This window comes from Ictidomys tridecemlineatus, chromosome 16, assembly GCF_052094955.1.
Source record: "Ictidomys tridecemlineatus isolate mIctTri1 chromosome 16, mIctTri1.hap1, whole genome shotgun sequence".
Taxonomy (NCBI): Eukaryota; Metazoa; Chordata; class Mammalia; order Rodentia; family Sciuridae; genus Ictidomys; species Ictidomys tridecemlineatus.
In genome coordinates this window covers 29,515,512-29,534,592 of record NC_135492.1, presented here as the reverse complement: position 1 = coordinate 29,534,592, position 19,081 = coordinate 29,515,512, and the positions used below count along the sequence as shown (strand labels likewise).

At 31.6% G+C, this 19,081-nt stretch overlaps 1 protein-coding gene across 1 annotated transcript in view; it reads left to right on the top strand.

Annotated features, from left to right (window-relative positions):
* The window catches only part of LOC144371509 (uncharacterized), a 79,223-nt gene that overhangs the window by 53,622 nt on the left and 6,520 nt on the right, over positions 1–19,081 (top strand). The window contains 4 exon segments of the mRNA XM_078033826.1: positions 8,899–9,025; positions 14,091–14,169; positions 17,121–19,044; positions 19,046–19,081. Coding sequence (XP_077889952.1) covers positions 8,899–9,025; positions 14,091–14,169; positions 17,121–19,044; positions 19,046–19,081 — 2,166 coding nt within the window.

The window sequence follows — 19,081 nt, the reverse complement described above, 5'->3', positions numbered from 1 at the left end:
TTGTGCTTAAAAGCAGTGAAGGTTTTTAACATTCTAATTTGTTAAAACTGTATAATGTATTTCTATGACATTCAAGATTTGTACATATGACCTCACTGAAAAATAAATATACAAGGAGGATGGCTGGCCTATGTTGTGAAATGGGTAGAAGCATAAAAAAATAAAAATGGCATACAATACACAGGTATTAAATCTGGGTAACTGGTAAAATATTTACTTTTTTAAGACGCATTTTACATTTATGTAATAAGACATTCCCATGCTAGTTATTAAGAACCTTTTTTCTCTTTGGGATAGTAGATGAAAAAACTTATTTAGACTTTACTGAGCAAGGCTGATACAAAATGTGTTTACTTTTGAGTAACTTCTGAATCTTTTCATAAATGCTTTATGTGGTTTTATATGTGCATCATACTTTAATGAAAATTTTAAAAGTTATGTTTCTGAAATAATTATGTTTCTCAGAATACTAGTAACAATTTATGATTTGGTATAAATCTCAAATTGGTTTTCTTTCTATTTAATATTTTATCATTCTCAAGCATTTATTCATGTTCTAACACTTGGACGTAACTTTATTTATTTATTTAATTCAGCAACCATTTGGTAAACATTATTTTTTATTCACTTTTTTCCACAGTACACAGGGTGGAAGTAAGTATCACCAAACACACACACACACACACACACACACACACACACACACACACCAGTGGATATATATATATATATATATATATATATATTCATTCATTCACTGGTAAAATATTCACTTTGTGAATATACTTTTTTTCCTTTGAAATGACACCATACTATGTTATGAATTCTGTCATTGAACTTGCAATCCAAAAGCATAAGTTACATTTATTGCTAGGATTATTGGCATGCAGCACAACACATGGCTTAACACATTTTTAAAATAATTTTCTCCAATTAAATTATTTGATAAAATGATGTGGTTCATAATCAAGGCACTTAAAACTGTGCCTGGTGTATTTTCAGTAATTTTTAACTGAGTTGAATTGGCAAAATGAATATCAATGATCCGTATATGCAAAGGATATCAATAATATAATACAGGCACTCTGGTTTGAATAATTGCCCAATAATAGTCCATATATTTACGGTTTATTTTCAAGGGTGTTTTATTTAGTGGAAACTTTGCAAAAATAAATCATATTTGAATTGTTTAGTTCATTGTACAGTATGTACTTGAAAAGAATTGTTGATACCTGGTGCTTCTGTTTGCCATGGGCTTCTGTCATAATGTGCTCACTCACCTCAAACATAAAGGAATAACACCAAGCATTTATCAACCATAATCTCCAGAACTTTGATTTAAAAATAAGATTTTTTATTTGTTAGTTGATTATCACAAGTATATTTCATAGCTAAAAAAAAAACCACAAAAACAAAAAATACTGAGAAATTGGGTGGCCAAAGTAATGAGCACATATCTTATATGTCTTTGCAACTCATTCATCAAAAGATGTTAATTTAAAGTAGTAGTTTTTTGTTTTTACTACACATGATAATTTATTTCATATCTTTCAAAGACACACATGCCTGGGTTTCTCTCCAGGGATATGGATTACATTGTTTTAATGCAATATTTATTTATTTTTATTTTTGGAAATTAAGGAGCCCTTTAGGTGACTGTACATTTTAGCCAGAACTAGGACCCATTGGTTTATAGTTGAAATCACATTAGCTCTGTGTGGTTTTCTCGTGTGTTGTGTAGAGTGGCCCACTTCAGCCTTGCATGTGGGGGTATATAGAGAATAGATTTGCCATGTTGAAAAAAAATCAAAGAATTTTATATATATATATATGTCTTCAGTTGTTTAGTCAAACTAGTTGTGGAGGAAATATTTTTTTCAGTATACCTATCTTGTTCTCTTGCTTTCATGGTAAGAAACTCTTTAATTAAAAATAATATCTAGGGTTATTCTAGGTTAAAAATTATAAGTAGACTATGAACACCAAAAAAAAGAATAAACTAAGTTGAAGATACATTATGCGTTATGCACATTTTTACTATTATTTCATGATGAAAAGTAAAAATGAATCATTTAGCTTTAATTTCAAAACATAGTCCAAATAGATTTACCCAAATTATTCCCTACTAAACACACACACACATACACACACACACACACACACACACACACACACACACACATACACACCCACATGCACACAAACTTGAATGTTCTAAAAAGTGTTTGAATAGGAAAAAATAGTAAAGGATATGAGGCTTAAAAAATTGTGCTTCTATAACATAGGTGTAATTCTTCAGTTTCTTAATTCTTAGAACAATTTTTTATGATTTTTTTTGTGCTGGGAATTACACCCAGGGTCTTTTGCATTCAATTGAACTATATCAAGAGCCCTAGAAAAGTTTCATGATTATTGTGACCTGGGGAAAATCTGAATTCTTGAGGCAGGCTGTTGTGATTCTAAGTAAGAAAAAAAGCATAAAATGCAAAAATATCTCCAGTTCCATATCCTTTCCTGTATCCCAGCAATTGTCCGTATTCTTTTATAACTGTCCTTATGAGGAGGCAGTATCTCTTTGCCAATATGTGAATTTAAAAATAGCTATTATATTACACCAAGTAGAAGAGAGAGAATATGCAAATGTACTGGTATTGTGCTTAGATCTAAAGTGTCTTGAATTCTTCCTGTTTTTGTCTTTGTAAACTTCATCATCTTAAAAAGAAGAAGCTCATATTAAGCTTATGAAGGAGAAGAGGTTATGTGGATGAGAATGAAAAGACCAGAGTGGACAGCCATCTCTCTTCCAGAAACAGGGTAACCATGTCAAGTAGCTGAGCTTACACTTGTAAAATATCTGCTGAAATCAGAATAGCCCAGATAAACCCAGTCCAAATTTGGCTTGCTCATTAACTGCTCATTTGAATCATGAATTAGTTGGCTGGTAGTTTGTGATACTTAACAGCTTTGTAATACTTAATAGCTTAAATACATTTAATAGAAACAGAAAGCCAGAATTTACACATGCTAATTTCAAGTTAACTGCATAGATTTAGGCTTGGAAGAAGCACTGAATTTATTTTTCTTGATTTAATGTTGAAAGTCCTATAAAATTATACTGAGTAATGCCAAAATTCATGTAGACATGAAAATGTTATTAGTACATTAACTCACAGCATACTCTGCAACAAATATAAACCAGACAACCATAGCTGGATTACTAGGATGAAGGTCCAATGAGAAAACAAACAAAAAAAAATTGATTTTTTTGTTCACAACTAAATTTCAGTTTCAAGGTTTTGACAGATATCAAGACATGAGAATACTTTTCCCTGGATTTTTATCATCCTTTGTTTTCTGTCTAATATATGAAAAGGCTACTGACCTTAACAGTTTTCAGTTTGGAAGAATGGCCTGCCTCAGGCAACTCTCACCTTATAGCACACTCCTGGGTCTAAAAATACCATTTCTTTTTCATTTGGTTTAAAGAAGAAATATTGTTAAGGAAGACACATTTCCTCACCTCTGATAAGAAAGAAGGGTTTTAGTCATTCAATTATCTGCAGTCCAGGGAATCACAGCATATCAGATATACACTTGTGATGTGACAGCCATTTGACACATGTGGCTAATGAGTTCTTGGAATGTGGTTGATCTTCATTGAGAAGTATTAGAAGTGGAAAGAAGTGTGAGATTTGAAAAAATTAATGAAAAATACATGAAGTTAGCAAACAATTTTCATTGTTTCTATATTGGAATGATAAAATTATGAATATTTGGGTTAAAATATAAAAAATTACTTGGAAATTATAATCATGATTTTATTATATAATGTAATGTTTAATTATTTTATAACTTAAATTATTATAAAGTACCAATTATTTGTAATAACCTATAGGTTCTAAGAATTTATAGGAATTTATTTATACATTCTTATAATTATTTATTTTTTTTGTTTTCCTTACAAACCCTAAAAGTTCAGTTACACGTATATTTATCATTTTATTTCTTCCAACTATGATGCTGTAGAAGATTGTCTACTTTTTATAAAATCTAGTTGCTTCAAAATTTCTGAACATGAGCTGGGCATGTTGTTGATTACCTGTAATGCTGGTGCATCAGGATACTAAAGAAAGTTAATCATAAGCTTAAGGACAGCCTCAAACACTTAGTGAGATTCTGGCAAAAAAAATAAATAAATAAATAAATTTTGAAAACAACTGGAGATGTTCCTCAGTAATGCATCCCTGGGGTCTATCTCTGGAACAAAAACAAACAAACAAAAAGCCTTATTTAGCCAGAGTATGAAGGTTATGAAATCCAAAAATGTAAAGTAATTCTCGCTCTATTATTTGCATTTGTGAATCAGTCATTGGTATTACTGTCATTGATAATTGATATAAAATTATATTCAACATTAAATACTTATGTCCCCTTTTATGGCCAGGTATTCTTGCACATAGAAAGCTCTGTCTGAGAAGGAGTATAATTAACATTTTGTTATTTTTGGGTCCTACAGCCTGAATTGAAATTATTCACCTTGCACTCAGAGGCATAGGGGTCCAAGCATGGTATTTTTTCTATTCAGGTAAAAATTATAAAATAAAAATCATTGAGGTGATAATTATTGAATCAGAGGGAAAAACAAAGAATAGAGGTAAGGCTTCAAAATCTGGGAAACAATTTATCTCTGTCTCAGGCAAATCTCTTGATACACCTCCAGGTTTTTGGATGCATGAATGGCTCTGTAATGGACCCTTTCCTTCTGACTTTCAGGGTCTAGAGTATTTAAAAATAAGAAGTCTTCAGGGCTGGGCATTATAAAATAAAAACAAATGGGCTGAGTAAAAGTATTCAAAACTAATTGTGAGAACTGCACTTTCCTGAGGTCACCTTTGTAATATTTTAACCCTAGTCTAAATTTGATAGAGCTCAATATACTGCCATGTCTGTCCCATGGGGTTGACAGTCAGGATTCTACTTTTTGTCCTCTGTATGGTGACCTCTGTCTGGCCTGAAACCAGCTCTGTACTTTCTTACCTACACCCCTTCAGAGTGGTTGTTAAATACAGGATCAGGACATGAGAATTTTGACTCATATAAATAATTCATATTTGAGAGGAGTTGTGGTCCAAGGAGTTTTCATTTTCTCTTTTTTTATCAGGGGGCACCCACTTTTTTAAATGCATCTTCCAATGTAGGCAAGCATGATTTTCCTAAATGCCATATTTTCTCTGCTGTATATTATGAAGTATTGTTCCCTGGAACATTTCAAATTACACAGAGTTTTAATTCATCTTTTCTCTTAGCTTTGTATGGAATTTTAAAAAGTGAGTGTGTGTGTGTGTGTGTGTGTGTGTGTGTGTGCATTTGTGTGGTTGTACTTTTACATGAGAGGAACGTGTGGTTATAACTTGAAACTCTTTAAAAAGTATTTGTACCTAATGTCAGGTGTGAAGATGCAAGTTCATAATCTCAACATTTTAATAGGCTGAAGTGAGAGAATTAATATATTGAGAATAAAAAATATAAAGGAGAGGTGAATGTTTCTCAGTGTGTAGGCACTGCTGAATTTAATCCTTGATATTAAAATAAAAAAAAATCTTTAAACTTTTGTTTATTTGTCTTTCGTAAGCATAGACAGCAAGTTTAGGTCTCCCTTAAGAAAGTTTAGAATATGATGTCTCTTCAGTATCTGCCTTGTCTTTGAGTGGCTCTGGGGTAAAAATTACATGAAGCTGACTCAAGGTCTCATCAGGTTCCATGTTTGTTGAATTTCCTAGAGAATGCTAACCTGTGTGTAATCCTCTCTTCCTACAGAGCAGCTTTTGGTCAGAGAATGGAACACCTTGTTGGACTAGCTGGATACTCTAGATACTCTAGAGATTACAGGAATATCCTTTATAGGTTTCATCTAAATACTTCAGATATTGGAATATTAATATTATTTTCCCCAAATGTTAGGTTCAGCTCCCCAGAAACACATTACTGCTCAGATCTACAGATCTATTGATTCTGTAACTGAAAAGAAAGGAAAATTTGATTTTTATCCTCCTTTTTCTTTCTCATGCAGGGAAGATTGAGTATAAGGGGCCAGAATTTGAAATGAGAATAAGCTGTAGCAAGAATTTAGAAAAAACAACATCCTAGTGTTTTTGTGCACACGTCTTCAAGGAAAAACTCAGTATATGCTAATTGGAAGACATAATGTAATACCTCAAGTTTGGGGTGGTAACTAAATATTTAAATAAATAGGATGGTGGATTTAGCATGTCTCACTTAGTCTAATATTTTTATTACCTATAAAATGCAATTTATCACTAATATTTGAAAGATTAAGAAAAGTTGCCAAAGAGAAAATATACAGGCAAATTTCAAATAAAATTATACTCAAACTAAGGTAATTTTTTGAGCCTGAAAAAGAACATCATTGAAGGTTAAGTAAGATCTTAGTTGTATCTGTGGCTATAATTTTCTTTGCTGTGGAGCTATTTCTAGAATGTCAGATTGGAAAAAAATTAAGAGATAGGTAATAAGTAGCTTTTGTTTTTTTAAATCTACTTTGCAATACTTCAAATTCATCAAATATAAGATATGGATGCATCCAAAATCTTAGGCTGTCAAGTTTTTCTTTTTAGAAGAAATAGCAAATAAATAAGGTGAAATGAAAATGGACCAAAGAAAGTTAGAGCATTCATATTTTTCTGGGCATATTGTAACATGCCAGAAATCACAACAACCTGGAGGTTGAAGAAGAAAGATCAAAGCTGAAGCTTAGTGTAGCAACTTAGTGAGAGACTATCTCAAAAAATAAAAATAAAAGGCCTAGAATATATCTTAGTTGTAGAACACCCCTGTACCAAAAAAAAATCAAAATTCCAAATGAAGTATCCTTTTCCCTGAAGCCAATGAATACTTAGGAGTTTTAAGAAAATTCTGTGTATGTTGGTTTGGGCTGCCATGAGATGGCTCAGTATTCTAAGGGTTTCATATAAAGGAAATTATCTAAAGAATACCAACCTGTTTTTTTTTAAACAAATATTTTGTTCTTACCACTGAATGTAAAAGTGTTCAATTAAATATTATTTTATGTAAAACAATGGGAATATTCAGAATGAGTATCTGAATCAGCATATTTAAAATAGTTAGGATCTTCTAAATCACATTGGGAAAGGGCTCTTCTATGGCACTACATAAAAATTGGAGGTAATATCTTCAACCACTTATTTCTTAAAATGGCCTATATAGTGTCCCATTTTTCTCTGACTTTTTTTATATTCTATGCAAGGTTTCAATTGTCAACTTCCATATTTATATAATTTATCTCAAGCTGGTATACATAACTGTGTTATTTTTTATCAGAATAAATTACTTGAGTGAGTAAATGTAGAGTCCCCTAATTTATAGGAAATTGATTATAAATATGAATATCGTTCTATTCTGGGGCTTGAAACTGGCACTTCATTTAGTAAAATTTGATAGGAGCGAACACCAAACTTTTGGGATCTGTACTAGATGGTATCAGAACTGAATTATTGGACAACTAGTTGTTGAAATATTGGTTGTTGAGCAAATTTACACATTTGGTATCAAAAGTGGTTGCAGAGTCAGGAACGGTGGCACAAACCTGTAATTATAGTGATGTGGAAAGATAAGGTAGTAAGAAAGTAAATATGATTCAAGACTCAGTAATTCAGAGACCCTAAGCAACATTGTAAGCCCATTTATCACAATAAAAAAAAACAAAACTTCTTGAAATGCATTTCAGGGGTAGAGTGCCCCTGGATTAAATCTCTAAATTAAAAAAAACAAAACAAAACAACAAAAAAAAAAACATGCTGTTTCAGAAAAAAGACATCACAGATCAGAATGTTAAACTAACTTCATGTATGTGTTTGTTCACTAGTGATAATTGAGACCCTGGTAAAAGGAGTATTTCCAAGCTGTCAGAGAGGCATTTAGGGTACAAGAACCGTTCAGAATTTTTTTCTTAACTGCTTATTATTCTCTCACTTTCTACTTTGAAATGAGCCAAGTGAGGATAGAGTTTCACAGTGAGAGTGGTTTTACAAATCTGGGAATGGTAAACCTGATATGTCTGTTTCCTTATGAACTGAGAGAGTAACAGTCTATTCACTTAATTTGCTTTTTTATTTTTATATTTTGTTATAACTTTGTGCCATGTGATTCAATTTCACCCAAGTACCTAAGTGTTTTGTAATAGTTTGATAGTTAAAAATTTTATTCTTTTGTATTAGAAGTGAGTTGTGATTTTGTAAAAGTAATTCTTTTAAATACAGTATAGATTTATGTTATATTTAAATAATGAGAAGATAGACAACTTTGGTGATAAACATTCAAATAATTATGTGGACTGTTGAAAGTTTTGGTGTGTCTTTAGTGATCTCTTATGTCTTCTATACACTAAGGTGACCACTGTCATATGAGTATAGTTATTACTTACAATTTTGCTATGCATATTTCAAGTATCATTGATTTGTTTCATTGTGCTTCTTTTGAATATTCAATAACTAATTGCAACTATTATTTATCCTTTGGAATTTTGTTGGATTTTTTTCCACTTTTTTTGCTTCATTGATTTTCTTTACATGTGCTGCTCCCTGGGTTTTATTATAACAAAATTATCCACCAATTTTAATTCTTAAATTAAATTATTGAGGCTGAGGATATAGCTCAGTTGGTAGAGTGCTTGCCTTTCATGCAAAAGACCTTGGGATCCATCCCAGGCACCACAAAAAAACGTATCTTATTGAATGGTTGATATCACTACCATTTGTGAAACCCACCTCTTTTAACTCTCATTAAAATTTGTATGAAATTAAATACTATGTCATTAATCTTATGATTTATGTATTATGTATTTCTTCATTTTTATTTCAGGAACCATTGACATTAAGTGATGTGGTCATTGAATTTTCTGAAGAGGAATGGAAATTCCTGGACTCTTCTCAGCAGACTTTATATGGAGATGTGATGTTAGAGATCTATAAAAACCTACTCTTTATTGGTAAGCCTAAATTTCATTCAGAATTTTTAATTCAAAACCAATATTTATTTTTCTAACTTTATACAGTATCTTATGATAGATTTTATTCTGCATTAAAAAGTTTGTTTCTTGTTTTTAGTACAAAGATTGGGAATTTGTTTATGTAGAAAAGGAAATATTAAAGATTTTTTTTTCTTTTTATGTTTAACTTATCTTTTCTAAGTAGTGCTCACAATGTAGAGAATGAAAATGGTTTCAAAGTATTTTAGAGTTTTTGTCTAGAAAAAAATGTTTAAGAAAATAATTTTGTAGACTCTTATAGGATATTTTCTCTTTCTTTTTATTCCTAATAAGGGTAACATTAAAAAGACTTCTTTAGTTTCCAAGAAAATAACAAAACGTGACATATTACATCAAAAAATATTGATGTCTCTATGTAATCTTTGGTCACCATTTGATCTCCAATGAAATAACCTTGGGATTTGAAGAGAAAAGTGACAGTAGACATATCAAATTGGGTAGAAATCAATGAAGCAAAGATTACAGATAAAAGGTCCAAAATTAAAGAGGAATTCACATTTAAAAATGTTAATTGATAAGCTAAAATCTGACAGAAAATATTTTTTCAAGCCTAGGTTTGTTTCAGTTGCAATCATTAAAGAGCATTTCATTCTCTCCATTTACCATGCATATCAATTATTTAAGCTCCTTTGCTCCTTCTTGTTCTTCAGTGATCTCCCTACATTTAAATTAACATATTGTAGGAAAATCAAAAGAAGAGGGGCTGGGGATGTGGCTTAAGTGGTAGCATGATTTCCTGCAGCCTGGGTTCGATCCTCAGCACCACATACAACAAAGATGTTGTGTCTGCCGGAAAAAAAATATTAAAATTCTCTCCCTCTCCCTCTCCCTCTCCTTCTCCCTCTCCCTCTCCTCCCCTCTCTCCCTCTCTACCTCTCTCCCTCTCTCCCTCTCTCCCTCTCTCCATCTCTCCCTTTCTCTCCCTCTCCCTCTCTCCCTCTCCCTGTCTCTTTTTAAAAAAAGAAAATCAAAAGAAGACACAGACAAGAGACAGGAAATGTGACATAGTACAGAGAGGCCAAACTGCCAAGCTTTATTTATATCAACAGGTTAATTTAGGTCATTGGCATCACTAGTACATACTGTTTATTTTATTACTAGGCAAGTTACAAACTTAGCAACATTATGCAGCTTATTTCTCAGTTATATACTAAGTTGCAAAGTGCAGTGTTGGGAGTTTTGTGTAGCTCTCAAGAAAGTCCATTTTATAAACTTACTGTTTTGTGGACAGGTTTAGGCTCAGTGAAACATTGTGCTTGTAAAAAACAGAGTTTCTTTATTCCAAGAAGTTGTGTGCCAGAGATTATGTTTGAGGCTGATAACATTCTAGTGCAGAACCTTTTCAAGCATGGCACTGCCATAGCAGCTTGACATTGCACATGTATTTAATTACTTGACTAGTTCCTAGGGAAAATTGCAGGGAATTCTAAGGCAGGGAAACAAAGTACTGTTACCCTTGGGAGTTTTCTCACCAGAGGAATGCTTCTCTGCATATTTCCACAGTCAGAATCCCTACAAATTATTCCACAATGACTGTGAGGATATGCATAACCTGGCATTTATTTGCATTTGGGGGGTCCCTAGAAAATCTGCTCATTTCCAAATATCTCTAGGTTAAACCATTGTAAGATATTAATATTACAGGAGAGTGTCTTTAATATAATTTAAATATTTATTTATTCAAATTTTTCTCATCAGAACTTTATATGAATGCTTATATTGAATATTCTGTGAAGTTTTTCTGCCATGTAATGAATAGCAGTATTTCACAATACCTGCTCCTAGTGGTTATGTAAGTATAGCTGATCAATGTGGTTCAAAGAAGAATTTTCAGGGCTAGGGCTGTAGTTTAGTGGCAGAAGGCTTGCCTCACACATCTTTAGCACTACCTAAAAATAAATGAATAAAATAAATGCATTCTATCCATCTATAGCTACAAAAAATTAAAGGAAAGATTTCTATTATAATACAATTATTCATATTATTGTAGGCAACATTTCTCTAATTCTTGTATCTTTCTTGAATCTCACTCTTTAGAGAGCTTTAGTGTTCATTATGTTTTATCACATTAGTGATACTGTTTTTGTTTTTATATCTATATGTAATAATTAAATAGAAATTATTATGACTTGTCACTTTAGGACAACATTAGGTAAAATTAAACTGCACGTGACCCATCTGCTAATTCTCAATCAAGTTTTCTATGCTTTTACTTACATGTATAAATATTTCCTCTGTTTTATATATAATTGTATATAGTGCTTTGATTATTTACTCTGCTTTTGTGCTTAATCATGTAATGTATCTAAATTTTGTTTATACACACACACACACACACACACACACACACACAAACAGCAGATTGAACTCAGAGGTTCTTATAATATTGAGCTACATCATCACCCCTTTTGACTTTTAGTTTAAAATAGACTCTTGCTAAGTGGCTAAAGTTGGAATTGTATTTCCATGTTTCAGCCTTCCAACTAGCTAGAATTAATGGTATATTCATCATCTCTCCATATATGCATCTGTTCTTTTGTCTAGGAGTAAGACTTGAGCTTTTTAAAGGTACCATGAAGATTTTACAATTATTTTATTTTTTATATATTTGTCAAATTTGTAATTGTGGTCAAAACTGTATATCTTTTCTGAACTTATTGTCTCATATATTTTAAATTTACTGGTCAGTTCTGTTCATTCAATTTTTTTGTAACTTTTTTTTTCTAGAAAATTTGTATCACATTTTTTCTTCAAACAAGTGCTCCTTTGTCTTACTTTTTCATCCCTAATGCCATTCCTTTTGGTCTGTATATTTGGCTACAGCAGATATCTCTCAGAAGTTGAATTACCTGGTATTTGTTTTATTTTATTTTTTATTTTATTTTTTTGGGGGGGGAGGTGAATTATTATTTTACTTAACATACTCTCCTGAATGTTGATCATTGTAGATATTATATAATTTATTATATTTGAAAAGATTTCTAACTTTTTCATTCCAAATTGCCTTCATATAGTCATTTGAAATGATATTTGATTAAGTTGCCACATTTTTCTCTTTTGAATGTTGTTTAATGAGAATAGGTCTGTAAATATATTTTGACCATCAAGTTGAGGGCTAATTGATATACTTTCAATTTTATTACTCATTGCTTTCTCACTTAACTTCATTCCATTGAATATTGTAGCTTTTATTATTTTATATCAGGAAGTACTTTTAATTTTTTTATTATGTGTAGTTATTGATGTACCAAGAATATTCCAAAGAATTGTTCAAATAACTTATTTGGATTACACAAAATAATATTGATTGTTTGGTATTACATAGTCTTCTTAGATTTTTTTGGGTGCTACTTGCACTTCTTTTTAAAATAGGTACTTAACCACTGAGCCACATCAATAGCTCTTTTTGGGGAAGGGTACTGGGAATTGACCTCAGGGGCACTTGTCCATTGAGCTACATCTCAAGCCCAATTTTTAAATTTTAAATAGAATCATGGTCTCCTTCATTTGCTTAGCACATTGCTGTTTATGAGGCTGGCTTTGAACACAATCCTGCTGTTTCAGTCTCCCAAGCTGCTTGAATTACAGTTGTATATTACTGTGCCCAGCTGGCAGCTGTTTTTATATTTTATTTTGTGACAGTGCCTAGGTAAGTTGCTTAGGGCCTTGCTTAATTGCTGAATTTGGCTTTAAACTCCTATTCATAAATTTTGAATATCACTTTCACTTTTGCTTTCCAACTTATTATTTTATGTTATAAAGCAACTTCAATATTTTAATATATTTAACATTTGTTTTGTATTTTTAACCCGATCTCTTTGGAACAATATTCCATACACTATAAAGAAGATTGTCTCTTTAAACCTAATTATTTTTTAATGCTTTTTGAAGATTTTCTATTTTCTGGGTACTAATGAAGTGATATATATTTTTTTAATTTGCATCAACTGGAGATTGATGTATCCTACTATTACTGTGTTTCTTTTTATGCTGTTGAATTTTTTCCTGTGATTTCTTTATATATATAAAAAAATATGATTGAAGTTACAGCGTGCGCTGCTGGGGACTAAGCATATTCTTTTGCATGTGGGGCAAGAATTCAAACATGTGAGCTGTGTCCCAGCCTGAGACATTGTTTTTAAAAAATATTTTAGTATATAATTTCTAACTTTTATGTTGCTATTTTTTCTATTTTTTTAAATTTTCTACATTGATAGTTTATTAAATACATTTCAGGTGGATTTCTGGCATTAGTTAGATAATTAACAACATCAATTTTTGAAATCTCAATTACTAGTATTACATTGTTTGCTTGAGTTGATTATACTTTTTATTGTGTGAGCTATTATTTTCATTGGGATTTTTCTATTTAAAATCTGTTCAACTAGATCATTATAGTCATTTTGGAAAATATTTGGAAGTTACAAAGTAAACAAAAAAGGTGATGTGCAATGATATATAAATTTAATTCCATATAACTGGAAAGCTGAGACAGTGGAATGCCAGTTTAAAATAATTTTTAGCATCTTTTTGATAAACTGTCTTTAAAAAAGTATATAGATATAGAAATATAGAAATAGATATAGAAACATAGAAATGCCTGTGGATCTAGTTTGGTGATAGAATACCCCTGTGTTCTCTTATGAAATAATCCCCCCAAAGATAAAATATAAATAAAAAAATAAGAGATATTCATTTCCTGAAATATTTGAGTCACAGGTGGAGTCTGAATATGTTGAAGTGAAGGGCTATGATTTGACATTGTTGTAGTAATATTAGTCAGTTTGCATTTTGTCCTCATCTGTGGTGCTATAATTTCTTAAGATAATTTTCAAAGTTCTCAAGGCTTTTGTCATCATGTTGTAGTAAATTCTATATGTTTCTTGAGTAATAATATCCTTGAATCATACTGTTCTGTGGCTATTTCGTCTCACTTTGATAAAGTTTTATATAATTGCAGAGTTATTCACCATAGTAAGTGAAATAACTTCCTGTTATTTTTTAGGTATGTCTTCTAATCAAAACCAAGAATTTTCAGGAGAGCAAGAAATACAATATTTTTTGCAAAACTTGAAAAAGCAAAGGTATGGAAAGCAGGACAGTTAATACTTGGTTTTAAACAAGAAATTGAAATTGAAAGAGAGGGAAGTTCATAAAATTTGTCTTAATGAATGGAAAAAATACATGAAAATTATTTATTCAGAAAATTACAAGTTCATCAGGTTATATTATTACAAACATCTCAGAAGACTGACTACTCAACTAGTGCCATTCAGTTTTCTTTGGTTAAAACTTTAAATTACATTATTGTAATTGTAAAATTTTTACTACTCAGTATTTTTTGTAAAACCACTTGCAATACACAATATTTTAAATTGCAAAAACATGTATCAAATTACATTTACACAATGTTTACAGGGCATTATGAAGCTGTATCTTAAAAATACCTTTAGAAAAATAAAGACAACCAGTTTGCTCAGCTTTAGAAATAAGATTAGAATAGAAATAGGCATTTTAATTAAAAAAACTCAAAAAGTTATAAAATGCTTATAGTCAGTTATGTTTTAAAAACTTTTAATAATCTTGACATAAGCGCAGGATAGAGAAAAGTGTACAGATCATTATTTTAAAGTTGCAGCATTCTAATCTGTCTTTCTTATAAAGTAATAAAAAGATTTTCTACACAGTATAGACAGATTGTCTAATTTAAACACATGCATAGTATTTCTACTTAAAAGAAATACATGCTGATTAAGGAAATGCTGAAACAAGTCTTACTAAGATATTTCTGTTGAAAAGAACAATTCAGTAATTAAATGTGCTTACAGGGAAAGTTTGGTAGGTATTGTGTTTAAATGCAATAATAGTTAAGCAAAAGAGAAGAAGAAGATAAACAGTTTAATCTTTCTAAAACACATCAAATAAGCATACAGCTCATCTATCATGTATGACAATCGAAACACAGGAAAGTCTCAGGAACTTCTAGCACAGTCTCCCAGAAAACCCACAGCCCAAATGGCTTGCAGGAATGCATCACACCCCAAAAGCAGAGATGAGGGTCTTGTGGGAATTGTGGAAGACTTCTGACACTTTTCTGGGCTCGTGCTAAGAGGTAGAAAACATGCCTGGGACAGAAGTACTAGGGCCGGTGTGGGGCAAATGAAGAACAATGAAGGGCATAAGCTAATAATTGTAAAACTCTTTGAGAAAAGTAAAGCAGCCACAGTGGTGAGGTAAGACCACCTTTGAATGAGAAATGGCTTACTATGAAACTTAACCTCTGTAAGAAAAAAAAAGATCTATAATTTCTTTGTCATTTCATGATTCTGTCTATCATTGCAGAAGCCCACTTTTGTAGACCCTTCTCCATGAAACTTGATTTGAGTCAAAGGTGCTTGTAAATAATTATTTATAATTTTAATTCAACTTGAAGCAGTCTTTGTGTAGTTACCAATATATTTATGGCTCATAAGTTAGCATAATAACTCCATGTCATGGGACATCAAGCATCCCACCTGAGAAATTTCTTTTTTAGAAGGTTATGAGCCATCTGAAAAAATATATATCTGAAATAATTAGTAAAGGAATATAAGACCAGGCAAGAACTTATGTTAAAAGAGGTAAAACATCTTATAGATTCCCTAGACCACATAAGTTCTGAAAAATAATTTCTAGATAATTTTTCCGGTTCTTTATTTAAGGAAGTGTGCATCAAAGTAGGAATAAGATTTCAAAAGGAAGAGTATTTCTTGAGACAGGTTGATTCGCGTTCTGACATGTCTCACCATCTCTGTGATGCTATGTGGCTCCAATGGATGATACCATTTCCAATGCCATGCTGAATTTAGACAAAACTAGGTAGTACATAACATGTACTGGATAGTCTTAAACCAGCTGGATTTCAACTGTGAGTTCTCAGATACCAGATTTTTTTCCCTAAAGGCTTCCATGCTTTTTAAAAAAATTTCATGCAGTTTATAGATATCTTTCAGCAGCTCCATCTGACATGCACTGCTTCATCTTTTATATTAACAGGGATTTTGACAAGACTCCAAGTGAATATTCCAAAAGATCTTTGGACTTTGTGGTTTGGGGTGGAATGGAAAAAGCATTCCAAGTGTGAGAAACAGAGACTTTCTGGATCCTATACATGTCCCTAATGAACTAAATCCTGTTGCCATTAGATTTTTCTGAGGCCAAGCACTACTTATCTGTGCATCTCAAGGAATATGTTTTCAACAAATCAAAAGTATTCTCTAATTAATTTCAGTAAGCTAGTTACATAGAAAGAATTTTAAAAACACCCTCAATGATAGATATTTTTGTTGGAAAGTTGAGCAGCTCAGCTCACATGGAGTTTGCTCTTTGGCTTAATGAAGAATGCTCTGGCACATCAGGGCCATGATTATGTCCCAGTGCCTGCAGGATTGCCAGCAAATTAAAACTAGACAATAGTGTGTTGGAGGCAAGGTGGAACTCTAGGGATGTGGGGCATTGGCTAAGCTGGAGAGAGACAACAACACATATGGCAGTACAATTTGAGGACCTGTGTGTGCTTTTAAATATATTTGCACAGCATTTTGTAATTATACCCTTCCTCTAGAAAATGAAACATTTCCTATGGAGTCTATTTCATGCTTTTTAGTCACTGGAATAATTAAAAATGCACTATTGAGTAAATATCCACAAATATTTCTTTAGACAGGATAGAAGAAAAAGAAGGAGAAGAAGAAGAAAAAAAAAATTCTGAGTTTTATTAGTTTGTCTGACTGTTACTTTACAAAAATGATGAAATGAACAGTTTCTCCTTGTGGCAATGCATGAAATTATAATGAATGTGAGAGTATTTGTACTTACCTAATATTGCTTAATTTAAAAGTAGACGTAGATACTCAGAAAGACCTATGTTTACGATAAATCTTTTAGGACCTATAGACAGTCTCTACCCTAGGTAATTAGCAATATAATAGATTTGGTGTAAAACAATGTAAATTCTGTGAAAGTAATTAAAATTTTCTTTTTTTTTTAATTCTAGAAATCACCCATATCATGGTTTAAAAGAGCTTTACAATGAGAAAAGTGTAAATTTTTTTAATCCATACCCAAAATTTATTTATTCAAGCTTTTATAATCAAGAGACAAATTACAGATATAAGGTATGTGAAAGCATTTTTAATAAAACTAGAAGAATTCCTGAACTCCAGAAAATTAATATTGGTGGGAAGCTCTACAAGTTAAAAAAATATGTAAAATCATTTAAAAATTCCTCAATTCTTTATCAGAGCAGTGATAAATCCTCCATAAGTAAAGAATGTAAAAAATATTTTAATCAAATTCTATTTGTTACTAAAAACAATAGGTTTTACAAAGGAGATAAACCTTACAAATTAAAGAAATGTGAAAATGTCTTTAAGTGTTGGTCAAACCTCTTTAAACACTATAGTAATCATACTGGAGAGAAAATCTGGAAATGTAAAAAAAGTGTCAATGCTTTTAATCAAAAATCACACCTTACTGAACACCAGAAACTTCATACAGGAGAAAAGCTATACAAATGTGAAGAATGTGGCAAAGCTTTTTATCAAAGTTCACACCTTACTAGACACCAGAGACTTCATACTGGAGAAAAGCCAAACAAATATAAAGAATGTGGCAGAGCTTTTAATCGAAAATCACACCTTACTGAACACCAACGACTTCATATCGGAAAAAAGCCAGACAGATGTAAAGAATGTGGCAAAGCTTTTAATCAAAAATATTGCCTTACTCAACACCAAAAAATTCATACTGGAGAAAAGCCATACAAATGTAAAGAATGTAGCAACACTTTTAATAAAAAATCAAAACTTACTCAACACCAGAGACTTCATACTGGAGAAATGCCATACAAATGTAAAGAATGTGGCAAAGCTTTTAATAAAAAATCACACCTTACTGGACACCAGAAAATTCATACTGGAGAAAAGCCATACAAATGCAAAGAATGTGGCAAATCTTTTAATACAAAATCAAACCTTATTCGACACCAGAAAATTCATACTGGAGAAAAGCCATACAAATGTAAATCATGTGAAAAAGCTTTTAATCGAAAATCACACCTGACTGAACACCAGAGACTTCATACTGGAGAAAAGCCATACAAATGTGAAGAATGTGGCAAAGCTTTTAACCAAAAATCACAACTTACTAGACACCAGAAAATTCATCCTGGAGAAAAGCCATATAAATGTAAAGCATGTGGCAAAGCTTTTAACCAAAAATCACAACTTACTAGACACCAGAAAATTCATCCTGAAGAAAAGCCATATAAATGTAAAGCATGTGAAAAAGCTTTTAATCGAAAATCACACCTGACTGAACACCAGAGACTTCATACTGGAGAAAAGCCATACAAATGTAAATCATGTGGCAAAGCTTTTAATAAAAAATCACACCTTACTGAACATCAGAGACTTCATACTGGAGAAAAGCCATACAAATGTAAAGAATGTGGCAACACTTTTAATCAAAAATCAAAACTTACTCAACACCAGAGACTTCATACTGGAGAAATGCCATACAAATGTGAAGAATGTGGCAAAGCCTTTAATCAAAAATTACAACTTACTAGACACCAGAAAATTCATACTGGAGAAAAGCCATATAAATGTAAAGCATGTGAAAAAGCTTTTAATCGAAAATCACACCTGACTGAACACCAGAGACTTCATACTGGAGAAAAGCCATACAAATGTAAAGAATGTGGCAAAGCTTTTAAGAAAAAATCACACCTTACTGAACACCAGAGACTTCATACTGGAGAAAAGCCATACAAATGTAAAGAATGTGGCAACACTTTTAATCAAAAATCAAAACTTACTCAACACCAGAGACTTCATACTGGAGAAATGCCATACAAATGTGAAGAATGTGGCAAAGCTTTTAATCAAAAATCACAACTTACTAGACACCAGAAAAATTCATCCTGGAGAAAAGCCATATAAATGTAAAGCATGT